At 32.5% G+C, this 17127-nt stretch overlaps 1 protein-coding gene across 1 annotated transcript; it reads right to left on the bottom strand.

Moving 5' to 3' along the window:
* Positions 1 to 2273: 2273 nt before the first annotated feature.
* LOC115884895 (DDB1- and CUL4-associated factor 5) lies at positions 2274 to 12867 on the bottom strand. Its single transcript, XM_030903611.1, has 11 exons — positions 12574 to 12867; positions 9276 to 9456; positions 7904 to 8043; positions 7597 to 7726; positions 7240 to 7514; positions 6972 to 7109; positions 6434 to 6531; positions 6277 to 6367; positions 5211 to 5547; positions 3982 to 4376; positions 2274 to 2864 (listed from the first exon to the last, which is right to left on the bottom strand). The coding sequence occupies exons 1-11, from the start codon at positions 12767 to 12769 to the stop codon at positions 2464 to 2466; spliced, it is 2382 nt and encodes a 793-aa protein (XP_030759471.1). The 5' UTR covers positions 12770 to 12867; the 3' UTR covers positions 2274 to 2463.
* Positions 12868 to 17127: the final 4260 nt, after the last annotated feature.

The following is a 17127-nucleotide window of genomic DNA, read 5'->3' as shown; positions in this document are numbered from 1 at the left end:
TACAAATCTAAAAATCACGTATTTTTAATTTTATTTTTACTAACTAAATACAAGATATATAATTTTAAAAGTTTGTTTGTTGTTGGCAATTTATTAATAAGAGTTTTTTTTCTTGATTCGGTTTTATCACTATATTCGCGCACCACACTACTTCTAGGGAATCAGATATGAAGTAACACATACACTTTTATAATACATTTCAAGACAGAGCTAAAAATATGTAACAAAACATAAATATGAATTTTTGTAATAATTCAAGACATCATTTCCTGGCTTAACTCTGTATAACCACCAATTATAAATGAAAACCATATTTTGATGTATTTATTGAGGTTTTTTAAGGTTATTACATGCACTTGTCAAGGCTCTGTCATAAACATAAATAAAAACATATAAATAAAAAATATATAAACCTAAAATGTACAGTATCGGACAAAATTAGAATAGAATTGAAATAGGTATAGTCTGCGAAATATTATAGTATTTCAACATAAAAAAAAATGACAGGAGAATCGAAATACGTTTTGATTAAAATGACAAACAACGATTGTCACTGTCATATCCTTCCGCTGGACTAGACTATAGATTGCAATGTCCCTAGATTATAATTTACAGCAAAAAAAGAAATGATGCATTTTAAAAATAATAATTTTCCTACTAATATAGGAAGGCTTGCCGCAAAATTACAATATTGTTTCGAAATATCGATTTTTTATCGATATCTTTTATATCGATATTTTCAAACATGCCCAATTATTATATTTAGTTTTATTCTATACATATTCGACAAATTCTGTACAGTTTCTATAAGATTTTTTCTTCATTTGATTCTGTATGTATAGGTGATTTCAATTAAAATATCGAAATATCAATATTTTTTACTATCGATATTTTTTCTAATGATCTTTTTAGGCATCTCTATGATTTATTTCTTATTTGCTTCAGTACTTAAAGGTGGTTTCAATTTAAATATCGATATTTTTGGACATCCTTAAGATTTTTTTTATTTCATTCCATACATATCTCTAGATGGTTTTAATTTAAAAATCGAAATTTTGAAATATCGATACTTACTAGTATCGATATCTTTTTTCTATCGATCTTTTTAGACATCCGTAATTTGTCCTATTTCTGATCCTGTACGTATAGATAATTTCAATTTCAAAATATCGATATTTTTAGACGTCCTTAAGAGATTTTTTTATTTAATTCTGCACATACCGGGTGCGTCTCGAAAGGGGCTCACCCCTATAACTTTTTTATTTTTTCAGACAAAATAACGAGACTTGGTACGTTAGTATATGACATAAATCAGGATTGATTGGTGTATTCACTTGTTTTTGGTCAATTCCTGTTTCACCGGAAATGACTACAACTTTTGATTTTTAAATGGCACCCTCGGTATTTTTCTACTTTATTCGATAGAAAATGTCATTCTCAATAGAATGACATATCATATGTCAACTTTTAACATTCTCGCTTAATCAAAAATTGTATTTTAAATTTCAATCTAGAGTGCCATGGCTATGTTAAAAACACTAATTCTTAATCAAGGAGCCTTGAAAAAATAGATTTGATCGTCTAATGTTTTTACTGTCTTGTCCTGACACTAAAAAAACTGTCCTGACGTTAAAAAATGCTCAAATCGTATTGTTAATCATATTTCAATTTTTTCAAATGGAATGAGGGTGGCTCATTAGCATAAACATTTTTTTACTAATAATTTGATACCACACACTTGGTATTTCGAGTTAAATTTTCGTTACGAACCGCAAGTTAAAATTTCAAATAAACCATATGCGAAAGTGTCAAAAGTTGACATGTGATATGTCATTCTATTCAGAATGTTACTTTCTATCGAATAAAGTAAAAAAAATACAGAGGGTGCCATTTAAAAATCAAAAGTTGTAGTCATTTCCGGTGGAACAGGAAGTGACCGAAAACAATTGAATACGTCAATTAATCCCAATTTATTTGATATACTAACATACCAAATCTCGTTTTTTAACAGAAAAAATAAAAAAGTTATAGGGGTGAGCCACTTTTGAGACGCACCCGGTATACGTGGGGCCGATTTAAAACATATCGATATTTTAAGTTATAAAAATTAAAAATTTCAAAATATCGATATTTTTAGACATCCCTAAGAGATTTTTTTTTGTTTAATTCTCACATATACGTGGTTCCAATTTAAAAAATATCGATAATTTTAAACATCTCTATTTCTTTATTTAATGCTGCACATATACGTGGTACCGATTTAAAAAATATCGATAATTTTAAGTATCGATATTTTTTCTATCGACGTTTTTAGACATCCCTATTTTTCCTATCTGATACTGTACATACAGGTAGTTCCAGCTCGACCAAAAATCGTATACCGTCCTCTCTAAAACGAAGCGAGTCCACAATCTCGGCACAATTTTAAATAACAGTCAGTCTAAATACATAAATATGATCGAATCAATTCGAATCGGAGTCGGCACAGACGTTTTTCCTAAAGTTCACCCTCGCCTTCCGAACTCGTTTCCTAAACCGTTCCTTTCTCACCTCCTCGTCGCTGCTGCAGTCTTTTTGGCGCCCACCGTGGGGCGTCGTTTTTTTCACCGAAAACGACACCTTGGGTCGGGACTTGGAGCTGCTGGGTCCCGTGCCGCAGCCGCTGTCCGTGAAATCGTCGTTTTTGCGCTTTTTCGTCGGAGTTTGGTGGTAGTCGAACTCGTAATCCTCGTCGCTGGAAGTGGTCGTGGTGGTGGGGGCGTCTTGCAGCCAGTAGCCGTTGGCCGAGCTGGTCGAAGGGCTGTTTTCGTCGACGGTCTTGATGGCGGCGGGGATGGATTTCCGTTTGCGACTGCTCCCTGTACCTGTAGAACAGAAGGATTGGTTTGAATTAAATGAATTGATTCGAAATATCGATATTTTATAGTATCGATATTTTTACACATCCCTAAGGTTTATTTCTTTATTTGATTTTGTATGGTGGTTTCATTTAAAATTGCGAAAAAATACTATCGATATATTTTCTATGGATCTTCTTAGAAATATCTAAGATTTGGCTTGGTGCATTTCAGTTGATTGCAACAAATTCCGAGCGCAACGCTTCAACGGCAAAAATCAGAAATTATCAGTACATGTTTCACGCCGCCGTCATGTTGATCGCATTAAAATAATATTGAAATCGTGGTTTTGTCATAATACATATTTAAATGTTTTAGTTTTTTGCTAGTGCAGTTATTGAGACTATGAAACATTCAGGTACGAAGATTGTGTGATGTAACGCTGTTTCGGGTAGTAAAAATTAAGTGAACAAGAATTCGAACTAGGTGTCGTGTTGTGTTGGGACAATTTCAAATGTTAATAAAATTGCCGAAAAAATGTTAACATATAAAGGAGAGCGTAATTAGGGCGTTGTTGGGTGCAATAACATTCATTAACTTTCCCAGATATTCAACTCTCCCGAAACGACATTTTATAGTTTCATAGTTTCTCACACCGATTTGATCAAAAACAAAAATGAATTCAAGCAGTTCGACGAAACAAGTAAGTAAACGAAGTGCTCGTTACATAATCAAAAAATTAAATAGACATATGAGAGGATAAAATATAAATTGCAATATTAATGGTATACTTTTTTAATCATTAGTGATTAAATGTTTTATGAACATCTAAAATTATAATTATGCACCTTTAAAGATTTTCGTTATAGCCGAAATAGCCCCAATTAGCCCCACTAGCAAAACCGGTGATTAAAACTATGTTCGCTACCGTAATTGAACTCATCTAAAAAGTTTATTTAAGTTATTTTTATTTTTAGAATTTTCACAAATTATACTTCCTAACACTTATAGGATAATTAAATAATAAATTTTTCGTATTCTCCTTATTTAAACCAGTGTATTTGTAAGTACTCGTTGTTTACGATATTCTCTGATGGTGGCAGCACCGGCGGAGAATGCACCAAGCCTATAGTATTTTTCTTACCTCTACTTGTAGAAGCACCATTATTTAACTCCTGATGATGATTCCTACTCGAAGACGTCGTACCATTCGTAGTACCACCTCTTCCATTACTAACTTGCCCATTACTATTCGCAGCAGGCATGTCCAACCCACTAAAAACATGCTCCTGCGTTCCATTCAGTGGCGTAGGAAGTATATTAACCAAGTTTTCTTCGTCGTTAGACCTTAGTTCTTCCTGCAATTCTTCCTGCGGACTCTGTAAAGCTTCCTCTTCGGAATCCTGGTCCATTTCTAACCTATACATCGAACTGTTCGAGCTGGTGATACCCGTACTAGTACTGGGAGTGTCTAGGAGTACGCCGATGCCGGCGTTTTCGCAGGCTTCGCGCAGGTACTGTCTAGTTCGGTACCTTAATCTGAAAAACGTCCGTATATAATGTATTTACCAAACTATATTTTTCCCGAAATTTAGGGAAAAAGAATCCAAAGTGACAATACCGCCTATTTTTTTTGAAAAATAGAGAAGAATAAAAAATATTTAAAGTAATTGAGGAGTTCGGTACCTTAATCTAAAAAAGGTACGTGTAATGTACTGACCGATATTTTCCCTAAATTTAAGGAAAAAAGTTCTTACTTGGCAAACGGCTTAATTTTTTCGGGTATCGAGAAATGTGACAAATTTTAAAAGTAACTGATCAGTTCAGTACCTTACTCTGAAAAAACGTACGAGTACCGCGTATTAACCAACCGATTCTTTCCCCTAAATCTAGGAAAAAGTTTGTAACTTGGCAACATTGTCTAATTTTTAGAACATCAAGACGAGCAAGAAATGTGGAAAGTAATTGATGTGTTTGGTAGCTTAACTTGAAATCGGTAAAATTTAGGGAAAAAAATCCAACTTGGCAACACCGTCTAAATTTTTGTATAACGAGAATAATAAGAAATGATGAACGTAACCTGACTTTGGTAAATAATGGAATAAGAATAAACGCAATATTATAAGTATGCATGTGCTAACCAATAATTTTCCCTTAATATTAGGAAAAAACCTCGAAGTTTACAACGCTGCTAAAGTTTGGAATATCAACTACCGTGGTTATTTTATTTTTTAATGATTTTTCTATAACAAAATATTTATAATACTCTCTTACAGTTTGCTATACTAGGTAGAACAAAATATTTGATTTCCCCAAATTTAGGGAAAATCGCAAGACTTGACAACGCTGTATATCCGATTTACACACTCTTACCTCGGACTAGCTTCGTATTTGACCCTATTATTCGTCTCCAAATATCCACATCCTTTCCTAGGCGTCTTTTTCGACACACCATTGTGTTTCTCCTTCTTTTTCCGTTTTTCTCTCAGCATCAGTCTCCTCACCGAGCTCGAGGATTTGTTATGCGCCATGCGGGCCAACCGGCTGCGCTTTTTCGATATCAGCTGCGCGATTTTGTTCGTTTTCAGTCGTTTGGGTTCGTCCGCGCAGTTCTTACCGTTCCTGTACATTTTCAACACGAGCTTGGACCAGTCTTGTTCTTGGTCCGAGTCACTGTCCGATGTTTGTACTTCCGAACTCGATATCCAGCCTGGAAAAAAATATATGAAGATATCTAAGTTCAGTAATCGCAAAAGATTTTCCGATGCACGTCATCAATTATATCGAAATTGACACTAAAGTCTATAAACCTGACTAAATGAAATTTTGCCAAAAATGTTTAAATATGTTGTATAATTTAAGATACCGAAGCTCTTCATTTTACTTTATAGAGCAAGTGATTGTAACAGATATTTTATTTAGATTAAAGCTGCAAAAATTAGTTTAAAGCGATTTTTATTATCGCCATGTTGGTCACATTGCGCCGCGATCAGCAACGTTGTCGTTTATTATTTGACAATTATCATAATGTCAGTCATTATTTTGTATAATATCATGTTGTTGTTGAATCTTTGGGAGAAATTCTCGTTTTTTTGCCGATTATCATAGCATTTTTTTTAAAATTGTACTTTTAAGCACAAACAGTTCTTTTAAGAACTAAATTTTACATTAAGATTCATCTCATAAATCCATCACAGTCTGGCAGCGTTGTCGCCACCGCTTGTCACTCAAAGTTGATCACGTGCATCGGAAATTGTTTTGCGATTACTTATAAGTAATATTTAATTAATTTTAAGTATTTTTTTTTAATTTAATCTGCCTAATCATTCCGAATCACTATTAAAATTAGTATACTCTACAGAGTACAACTCCCAATATTGTAGGACTCGACAAAAAATCTTTAGAAATGATTTTTTCAATCATTGAAATGATAAATTACCTTCAATTTCCCGTTGGATCAGTGAATCAAAGAACGCCATCATTTTAGCGTCCTCCATCGTGGATTGATCACTGTAATCATGAGATATCCTCTGAAACAGATCAATAAATAATCAAAAAACACTCTAAATAATACCAGGTGTATGTCTTTAACGTACTTCTCCACTGTTGCCAACTAATTCAGCATAATCCTGATGAGTGTACACTATGCGAGCAGGATCGGTATATTCTTTTAACAAAGACCCCCTCCAAGTGCCTAATTTTAAGAAAAATATTTTTTATCATCCGTATTTTTTATTATACAGGGTATCCCTTAAATTAATGCAGGTACTTACTGTCTTCAAAACAAATTAAAATTAACCGAGATATTATTAATAATATCACGTAATTTTTTGTGTAGAAAATTAGAATTACCGGGAACTTATAAACACACAAATATGCAGAATATGAGTAGCATAAGAGGTGGCAACATTGCAAGAGAGCGCATTTTCGGCACTATAATTTTTTTTAAATACTCCGTAAATGTTAACATTTTTTTAGCAAATAAAATATTCATTTATACTGTCAGTTTAAAATACCTACCTAGCATTTATTTAACAAAGATCCTGTATAATAATTATTTCTTATAACTTGTTAGAGGTGTGAAAAAATATTGAATATTTTTATATACCCTAAAATGGCAGAAATTTGTTTTACCTATAGGAAGAGCACTCCACAATTTGATCATTTTTTCTACACCAGATGACGCAATCAAGTTGTTGTGCTTGTTGTACCTCACTTGGTTCACTATGCTTCTATGGCCTCGCAAAACCATATGTGATTGTCCCCATTCAGCTAAAAAAATCATAAAATATTTTTATTTTATTTGTATGATGATCTAGCCAAAATTATCATCGATTATCATTCTCCAGCCGTCTTTGACGCCATTTTTTTTTATCGTACGGTATCCAAGATTATTACTTACCATTGTCTTTGGGTATTTTCCACATATACAAGTTAAAATCATCGGAACCACTCAAAATATACTCGTCGCCATCACCAGCAAAGGAACACGTCTTCATGGTACAACTGTTGTAGTACTGAGGATGATAGAACTGACAGATAGAATGTTCCTCGTTGAGATTGTACAGTACGGGAGGCAACCGCCTTCTTAGAGCTAGTACTTTGGTACCATTTGAGTCGAAACATGCGCTAATACCGCTAGATTTACCGCTGTTCGAGTCGTACTTCAGTAGTTCTCTAGAAAAAGGAAATGAGAAAATTCGCGTGACTCAATTCACTAAAAAGGATCGTAATGCCCATCACTAATGTTGATACTTACTCTCTGGGTTTTCTACAGTCCCATAAGGCTACCCCCTCCTCAGAATTGGCCGAGACCAAATACCTAGGCTTGGTGGGATTGAACATCACAGAATGGAAACCAGTCTTTTGTTTGGCGAGAATCAAAGCCTCTGCAAACCAATCGTAAGAAATATAAATAAAAATAATATATATGAAGCTATAAAATTTTCAAAACGAACAAATATTAGAAAGAATTGAAAATATCGAATTAGATCTTGGTATGAAATAAGAAAAAATAATCAGTTACCCTAATCTGTGGACATACAGATAAAATAAATGATTTTTACCTTGATTTGGGGCTTCTCTGATATCGTAGAGCAGCAATCTACCATCTTCTCCCGCTGTAGAGATGATTTCGTCGTTTTGGGGATTCACACTGAGCCCATAGACGGGTTTCCTATGGGGTATTGTGCATATGGCATTCCCCCTTTAAATATAATATCATAAATTTCAAAATTACCCGATAAAAACTTGGAAATGGCTGTTTCACACCCCGTAATTTTTATTTTAATATAAAAACCTCTGGAATAGAGTCATATTCTAGTAGTTTTACTACAAAATAATCTTAAATAATGTTGGTTACAAGATGATATTTAATAGGTGTGTCTAGGGGTTTTAATAGTTTATGATCGAAAAAATATTTTTCCTAACACTGAAAGTTCAACTATTTGAAATATATTTATAGCATAATATAAAAAACAAGCTTTTTATAGTGCTTGAAAACACAACCAGTGTTCTGTTTTGCCCTGATATGACGACACGCAATTCTGATTAATGTTGGTGACAAAATGCCACTAAAAAGATAGATCCAGATGGTTTAATAGTCTAAGGTGCATGAATACCTCAGACTATTAAAAAATAAAATATTATACCTATTTGTACAATAAAAACATGTAATAGTCTTGCTGTTGTGTATATATATATATATATATATATATATATATATATATATATATATATATATATATATATATATATATATATATATATATATATATATATATATATTTTCAAAACAAATGCGAAAAACTTCAGGGGGTGATTCCTTGTTCAAAATAAAGGGTAGTTTGCTTCATAAACGTTGGGTCAAAAGTCAACCATTGGGGAGATATTGCGGTACAAAGATGGCGGAAAAATAATGTTTTCAATTCAAACAGAAATTGTATAGTATATTATATTATAGTATATTGGTCACACAAAAACAGCCCTGAACTGACGTCATACAATCAATAATGTTGGTTACAAAAAAAGCTGACTAACAGGAGAGTCTAGGGGGTGTTAACGCTCCATGGTAGCAAACTTTTTTTTCTAATATTATTATCTAATATTTTAAAAACGATTAAAAAATATTTTTTTTATTTTTTAACATTAAAATAATCATAATAGAAGTCTCTGATATAATATTATATGTAGTATGGGCTAAATAAAATAAGAAACAATCGTTTTATATTGCTTGAAAACGCAATAGGAACTTTATTTTGCCCTGAGATGACGTCACTTAGTCTCGATTTATGTTGGTTAAAAATTCACGCCCAAAAGTCGTGTTCTAATAGTCTAAGGTGAATTTTTAGCATAGACTATTAAAACAACTGGACGTATTTTTTAGCGGTATTTTTTATGATTTCTGCGAATATTATAATAAAAATTTAGTTTTCTTACGAGAAAATTTCGTGGATGATAACCTGATCGTCGTTACCGCCAGAGAAGATTTTCTTGTTTTTTGAATCGAAGGCCACACAAAAAATATTGCTGTTGTGCGTTTTTTTCATGGAAATCGGCGCTCCCCTGTCGTAGATTGCTTCTGATAAGGACCATAGCAGTACCCTTCTGTCGTCTCCACCTGTATGTGTAGAAAAGCGAGTAAAAATAAGTCAATTTTTGGGAACAAACGATAAAAAAAATGTTTTTATACAGGGGTGTCGCGCCTCATTCGCCTCGGGAGATCGTGGGAGGCAATGTGCATAATTTAAAATCGTTTTGAAATATACAGGATGTTTCAGAACTAAGATCCATACCAAAATTGTATTTTTTCTTATGGAACACCCGGTATTTTATTCCATTTTTGGATCCGTGGACATAAAATACGGCATTTTATTATAAGGGTTAAACATGTTTAAAAACTTTGGTTTTTGAGATATTTAAAGATTATTTAAATATGCATACTATAAAAGAAAATATCAACACCCTGTACATTACTTTTCAGAATTAATTCTTGTGCTGAGTTTAAAGGTAGAGAAATAAACTTTACTGAGAAATTTGATTGCTTCCTTAAATGTATACAGGGGTACCAAAAATTGGTGATCTATTTTAAATATTTATTTTAAATAGATCTGGAAACAAAGTATAACAATACCCATTTTTAAAAAGGGAGATAAAACAGACCCAGCAAACTATAGAGGAATAACATTACTGAGCGCCTCGCTAAAACTTCTGACTAAGATCATTGCGAACAAAATCTCCTCAATAGTGCCAATAAGCGAGGAACAACAAGGATTCCGAAGAAACCGATCAACTACCGATGCACTATTCATACTCAGGCAACTAGTTGAAAAATCCTTAGAATATAACTCTCCAGCCTATCTATGTTTTATAGATTTAACAAAGGCCTTTGATAGGTCCAACTAAAAGACATCATCACCATCTTGGAAAGCAGTAATGTCTCGAAAGAACTCACCGAACTTACCAAGGACTTAAACACAAACACAACAACCCAAATAAGAACAAACTTTACCTTAACGCAGCATCTTCGAACTACAACTGGTATTTGCCAAGGCGACAGTCTCAGCCCTCTGCTATTCAACACAATCATGGATCAAGTAATAAAAACCGTCAAGAATCCTGGATTAGGATATCGAATGGGAATGCATAAAGTAAACATATTATGCTATGCCGATGACGCAGTACTTATTGCAGAGTCAGAGGATGACCTCCAAAGAATGCTACAAGCTTTTAACAGACAGGCAGAAAAACTTAACATGCAAATTTCCACAGATAAGACCAAATGCATGACCATTACAAAGGAGCCTCTACGGTGCAAATTGGTAATAAAAAACAAAACTATTGATCAGATAATGTCATTCGAACACCTCGGATGCAAAATTACAAGCTCAGGATTCCTGGAAGAAGATGTAAGGAAACAAGCCAGTAAAGCTGCCGCAATATCAGGACATCTTAAATATCCCATATGGAAAAACAAACATTTGAGTACAGAATGTAAGTCAAGAATATACAAAACCTGCATACGACCATTGATGACATATGGTGCGGAAACCAGAGCTGAAACATCAGTAACAAAGAGAATCCTACGAACTACTGAAATGAAGACCTTAAGAATGATAACTGGATACACATTGAGGGACAGACAGAGAAATGTAGACATAAGAGAAAAGTGCCAAACAAACGACGTTGTCAGATGGATAAGGCAGAGAAGAAGAGAATGGAACCAGCATGTCAATAGAATGGGCCCCGGCAGAATGGCCATAATAATTCGCAACAACGTACCCCATGGCAGAAGACCTACTGGACGACCACCTAAACGTTGGCAAGACAGTTGGCAGGTGGTTGGCAGTCAACCTCGCAAGAGTTGCTTAGACGAGGAGGAAACCGGAACTAAACAGGCGATACGCCTTCTAAAAGAAGAAGAAGAAGATTTTAACATTGAGGTCATCATAAAATTGAGCTGGCAATTGCCCAGTAGCAAAGCCAAAACCGAGACAAGACAAGACAAGACAAGAAGATTTTAAATATAAAATTCGTTATTTCAAATACAACACCCTGTATTTTTTATAATAAATCGAAGCAGATTTAAATGCTCTTTCGAACCATATTAGGGTTTCCTATACCTATCTGACTCAGATTTTGAACAAAAAGCATTTTTTATTAAAATGGCAATCAAGATGGCTGGTGTCGCCATGGCAATTTTCTAGTGACATTTAATTTACCTACAATAGTTTAATAAGTAAGTATTTATTATTTTATGAAGAAAAATGAGGCAGTATCTGCTGGCGGAAGAAATGGATATAGTGATTTTATTTTGTGAGGAAAATTGTTTTTTTGCCTGAAGGGTTTATGCTCAAAGATATCCAAATAGGAATCCTCCTGGTACGCGTTCCTTTGAAAAACTACTTGTCCTATTTCGCAGAGCTGATGAGCAGAGTGTGATTTATGAAAAACCTATTAGGCAGAAACCTGTCGTTGCAAGTGAAAAAAATGAATTTGCTGTAATTGCGGATTTTATCCGAATTTCAAAGCTCACTTGTCATGAATTTATGACAGCATTCAACACCGGGGACTTTGCTTTACTTGGACAAAGTCGTGGGCAAAATAAATTGTTAAAAAATCATAACAAAAATGTATAAAAGCAAAAAATAGGTCAAAAATACTATTTACTAGGTCTCCAACAAAAATTTTAAATTCAAACCCACTAGGTCTGGTTCATGCTCAAAAATAGCTGCTTAAAATGCTTTACATGTAAATAATTCTATGCCAGAATAATAATATAAATTGAGAAAAATAATTCCTAAAATCATTGACTTTATGTTTGTAATTTTTAAGCAAAAATACTAAAATAAATTAAATAAACAACTCAAAATTTGATATCCTAAAAACCAGTGACTTTTATCTATAATAGAAAATGATAGTGAGCTTCATGGCAACCATTTTCTTTTAATTCTCCTTTGCCTATCAATTCACTGTTTATATTATTTAATTTTCTTTCATTGTAAATCTCAAGACTTTAGGCTAAAATATATTCAATATAAACCCTAATTCAGTAAATACACTAGTAAAATATTCAAGAAATTCTTTGGATCATAAAAATATAATTTACGAAACTTATGTACGTTGTACGTCAGAAATTAAATGTGGGCGACCATTTTTTAGGTACAGCCTGACGATTAAATCATAGTTTATATTAATTATTGTTAAGAATAAAGTAAAACTCAACTAATTCACTCACCGGAAACCAATAATTCACCCTCCTCGGAAAATTCGATAGCGTTCACACACCCGTAGTGACTGAACAGGTCTTTTCTGTAAAAGTTCCTGGCTTGAGCCAATCTTTCTTTGAATATCCGGTTCTTTATCACTAAACCGTCTCTGTATTGTCTCTCTACTACGTAATTTAGAGGATTTAACACCGATGGACCCGCCATTATAAACTTTTTCGGGCTTTTGCAGGCCCTACAGACACTTTTGTTGACAAAATCCGCAGACTGATGTCAGAAATCCAACGGGACATGTCACGATCAGCTGTTTCGGACCCTCGGCTCTGCGGCGTTGCCGATAGTACGGAAATTACAGTGTTTACACCGATTTTTATTCATAACGTCAAAATTAGTGGTTTCAATTAGCATAGAAGTGCATAGAAGTATGTCACTCTAATTTCAATGTAAGCATTCAGAACGTCTAAATTAGTTATGTAGTAGAAAAAGTTAACAAACTTTTAAGCTTCATTCAGAACCTCGCAATTAGTGGAATAAATTACTGGTTTCAATTACACCTTATATTTTTTAGTTTACGGTCATTCACAATATTTAAAAAATACAATTAAATTTAATAGAATATTCTAGCAACAGCTTGCGTTGGTCAGTTGTATCCATAGAGAAAGCCTAATATTTTATAAAACAATCAACTTTTGATTTCTAACCACAATTTTTCTTGACGGAAGACACGGAAGATAATCAAAGGCCAAAATGACATTTTTCGCAAATTTTGAAGTATAGTTAGTGGAAAAGTTAAAAGTTTGATAACTTTTTCTACTAATTGAAAATGTCTACCACTAATTTTGACGTTGTGAACGCTTACATTGGAATTAAAGGAACAAACTTCTACGCTAATTGAAACCACTAATTTTGAGATTCAGAATGAAGCTTAACAAGATTACAAAATACGGAAATTTCAGGGAAATTTTGAGGTCTCTGTTACGGCTTTTTCTATTTCGGCAACACTGCGGCTCGGTCATTTTACGTTTATCTGTCAAAGAATATACCTCGAGTTATGTCTATCTCTCCTTAATGTATCTAAAATAAAAAGAAACATCCATATTTTAGAACTACTCTCCTAAATATAAAGTTATATCAACTATGGATGTACTTCACGTTCAGAAATATGTGTTTCTGTCTTTTTCTGATGTATTTAAATAGAAAAGGAATCGGAGAGGACGTGAGTGTTTTCTTTAGACCATTTTTGTTAAGGCTGGTTTACAAAATATTGAGGGTATATCGAAAATTCTTGGAAAAATACTTCCTTAATTTTACGGCATAATATTCAAAATCCTTTTACAGGTAGTCCAAAGTAGTATTATAGGAGATTTTTGGAATTAATAAATAATTATAGCCAGGGGACATTAATTTTATTTTATTAACAGACCTTCCTAGAATAATTTACATATACAGGGTGACGCACCTCATTCGCCTCGGTTGATTATACGAAAACGGAAAGATGTAGAAACAAAATATTTTAGGAGTATATGTGGGGAGACAATGTGCACAATTTAAAATTATTTTGAAATATACAGGGTGTTTCAGAACTAAGATCCATACCAAAGTTATATATTTTCTTATGGAACACCCGGTATTTTATTTCATTTTTGGATTCTTGGGCCCAAAAAAAGGTATTTATTATAAGGGTTTAATATGTTTAAAATCTTGAGATATTTAAAGATATTTAAATTTGCATTCTACAATAGAATAGACTACATTACTTTTCAGAATCAAATTTTGTGCTGAGTTTAAAGGTAGAGAAATAAACTTTACTGAAAAATGGTATTGTTTCCTTAAATTTATACAGGGCTATCAAAAGTTGCTGATCTATTTTAAGGATATATTTTATATAAAAACTTTGTTATTTCAAATGTAACACCCTGTATTTTTTTAATTAAATCGAAGCAGATTCAAATGCTGTTTCAAACTATATTAGGGTTTCCTATACCTATCTATCTCAGATTTTGAATAAAAAGCGATTTTTAAATAAAATTATAATCAAGATGGCTGGTGTTGCCATGGCAATTTTCTAGTGACAGTTAGTAACTATTTTCAAAGTCGACATTAGTTTATGGACATTATTATTTACAATTTATAACAGTTTACTTAAATTTACCTACAATAGTTTAATAAGTAAGTATTCATTTATTTTATGAAGAAAAATAAAGCAGTATCTGCTGGCGGAACGAATAGATATGTTACTAGTGATGTTATTTTGTGAGGAAAATTGCTTCTTGGCCTCAAGGGCTTATATGCTTAAATATATCCAAATAGGAATCTTCCTGATAAGAGTTTCTTTGAAAAACTTCTTGTCCTATTTCGCCTGGTAGTGTGGTTTATAAAAAACCTATTAGGCAGTAATCTGTCGTTGGAAGTGAAGAAAATGAATTTGCCGTAATTGGCTCTTTTAAAAAGAAATAAACATTTTTCTGTAAAGTTTATTTCTCTGCCTTTAAACTCAGCACAAGAACTAATTCTGAAAAGTAATGTACAGGGTGTTAATAATCTATTCTAATGTAGCATGCAAATTTAAATATCTTTCAATATCTCAAAAATCAAAGATTTTAAACATATTTAACCCTTATAATAAATACCTTTTTTGGGCCCAGGAATCCAAAAATGAAATAAAATACCGGGTGTTCCATAAGAAAAAATATAACTTTGGTATAGATCTTAGTTCATAAAACACCCTGTACATTTCAAAATAATTTTAAATTGTGCACATTACCTCCCCACATATACCCATAAAATATTTTGTTTCTACATTTTTCCGTTTTCGTATAATCAACCGAGGTGAATGGGGTGCGCCACCCTGTATACAAGGTGACCTAATGTAACAACCATTTTCGAGTCAGATTTTTGATATTAAAATTTTTTAGAGAGTTACGCTGTAAAAAAACTGCATTATTTTTATCAATAGTCCCTACAATAGAGAATTTTCATCATATGTATACTGGGTAACCTAAATTATAAACATTGTTCTGAAAAAATGCTCTATATCAGGTTTTTTGTTTCTAATTTAGAAATATGCAGACAAGAGACCCTAGAGCAGTTTTATTATATACAGAGTGTTACAAGGTTTTTTACAGACTACTGGTGTAATTTTGATTCTTAATGAAGCTTCGCAGATATTCAGTGTAATTTGTCCTAAAAGAATATCTAGGGAAATGTTTTATATTTTAACAATTTTGACATTAAATTTTGAACACTCTGTACAATTTACAATTACCATATTTATAATAAATACCAACACTTAGGCACTTAATATAGTGTTATTTTCGTGATGTTTCTTGCATTTTATTTTTTCTTAAATCAATAAAATATACTATATAAAGTGTTTTTATTTTAAAAAAATCACCCTCTCACACACTCATACTTTTCTGCGACACCCTGTAAGTTTTATTATAATATTTACAAATCTTGTATAAATATACCGTATGATCGAAAAAAAACGGCGTCAGCGATGGCTATGAAGTGAAGATCGCTGCCATTTTTTTATATATAAAATTGTATGGGGACTGTCATTACTGTTTATTTCCAAGCCAACTGGATGCCGTTTTGTTAATTTTGACTAACGTCATATATTTTACTATTTTAAAATGTTAAAGGAGCGCAAAATTCATAATCTCCATAGCATTAAACTAAATAAATTTTGTGCTTCTTTAAAATATTAAAACAGCAAAAATATGACGTCAAAATTAATAATAACCGTCTATCAAAGAATGAAAACTTAAAAACATTACCATAGAAACGCATTTTGATTTTTCTGACTTATATATTTATTTTATTTTCTCTAAAACGGTATGGAAATTTGGAAAAGAAAAACAGTATTAGCCATTTTAGAACAAACAACATTTTTTATAAAATATATAAATGCATTTTTCTTAAAATATTAATAATAAACAAGTTTTTCTTCTTGTAAAGACGATCGGGCACATACTGTACAGGGTGCGTCAAATTCGACGCTTTTAAATGGAAACACCCTTTTCTATAGGAGATAGACGAAAACTAATATCGGTGTCTGGAGCTCAATTTTCATCAAAAACATGATGGTGAAAACCGCTCATCAATATCTGTTACCGTTTCGGATTTACGGGGTGTTTTTCAAAAATGTGCATTTTAACAAATCGCTGTAACTTTTTTGCTATAGAAAATTTTGTATTTCTAGGAAAACATTTCCAAAGCACCTTTTTACGTAGAATTTAATGGTTTAAGTATAATTTTTTTAAAATTAATAATTTAAGAGTTATCAACAGAAGAATTTATTTTTTATTTGGGACACCCTCTATATTTTTAATTAATTGAAAATAATTTAAAATTACCTTTCCAAAAATATAGCACACTTGATATTTTGTTATAATCCCCTTCGAAATACAGAATTTTTAAAAGTTCGCCACTTTTAACTTGTAGGCTTTGGACCCCTTATTGATAATATGCCCTTAATGGAACTCGAAAACATATTTTTCCAGCAAGACGACGAACCGCCTCTGAACGCTGAAGTTACCAGCAAATTTTTGCAGCCAATTTCA

The sequence above is a fragment of the Sitophilus oryzae genome, unplaced genomic scaffold, assembly GCF_002938485.1.
Source record: "Sitophilus oryzae breed Bouriz unplaced genomic scaffold, Soryzae_2.0 scaffold_358_pilon_pilon, whole genome shotgun sequence".
NCBI lineage: Eukaryota > Metazoa > Arthropoda > Insecta > Coleoptera > Curculionidae > Sitophilus > Sitophilus oryzae.
Note: the sequence above shows the minus strand (reverse complement) of the source record. Positions and strands in the feature narration are given on the sequence as shown.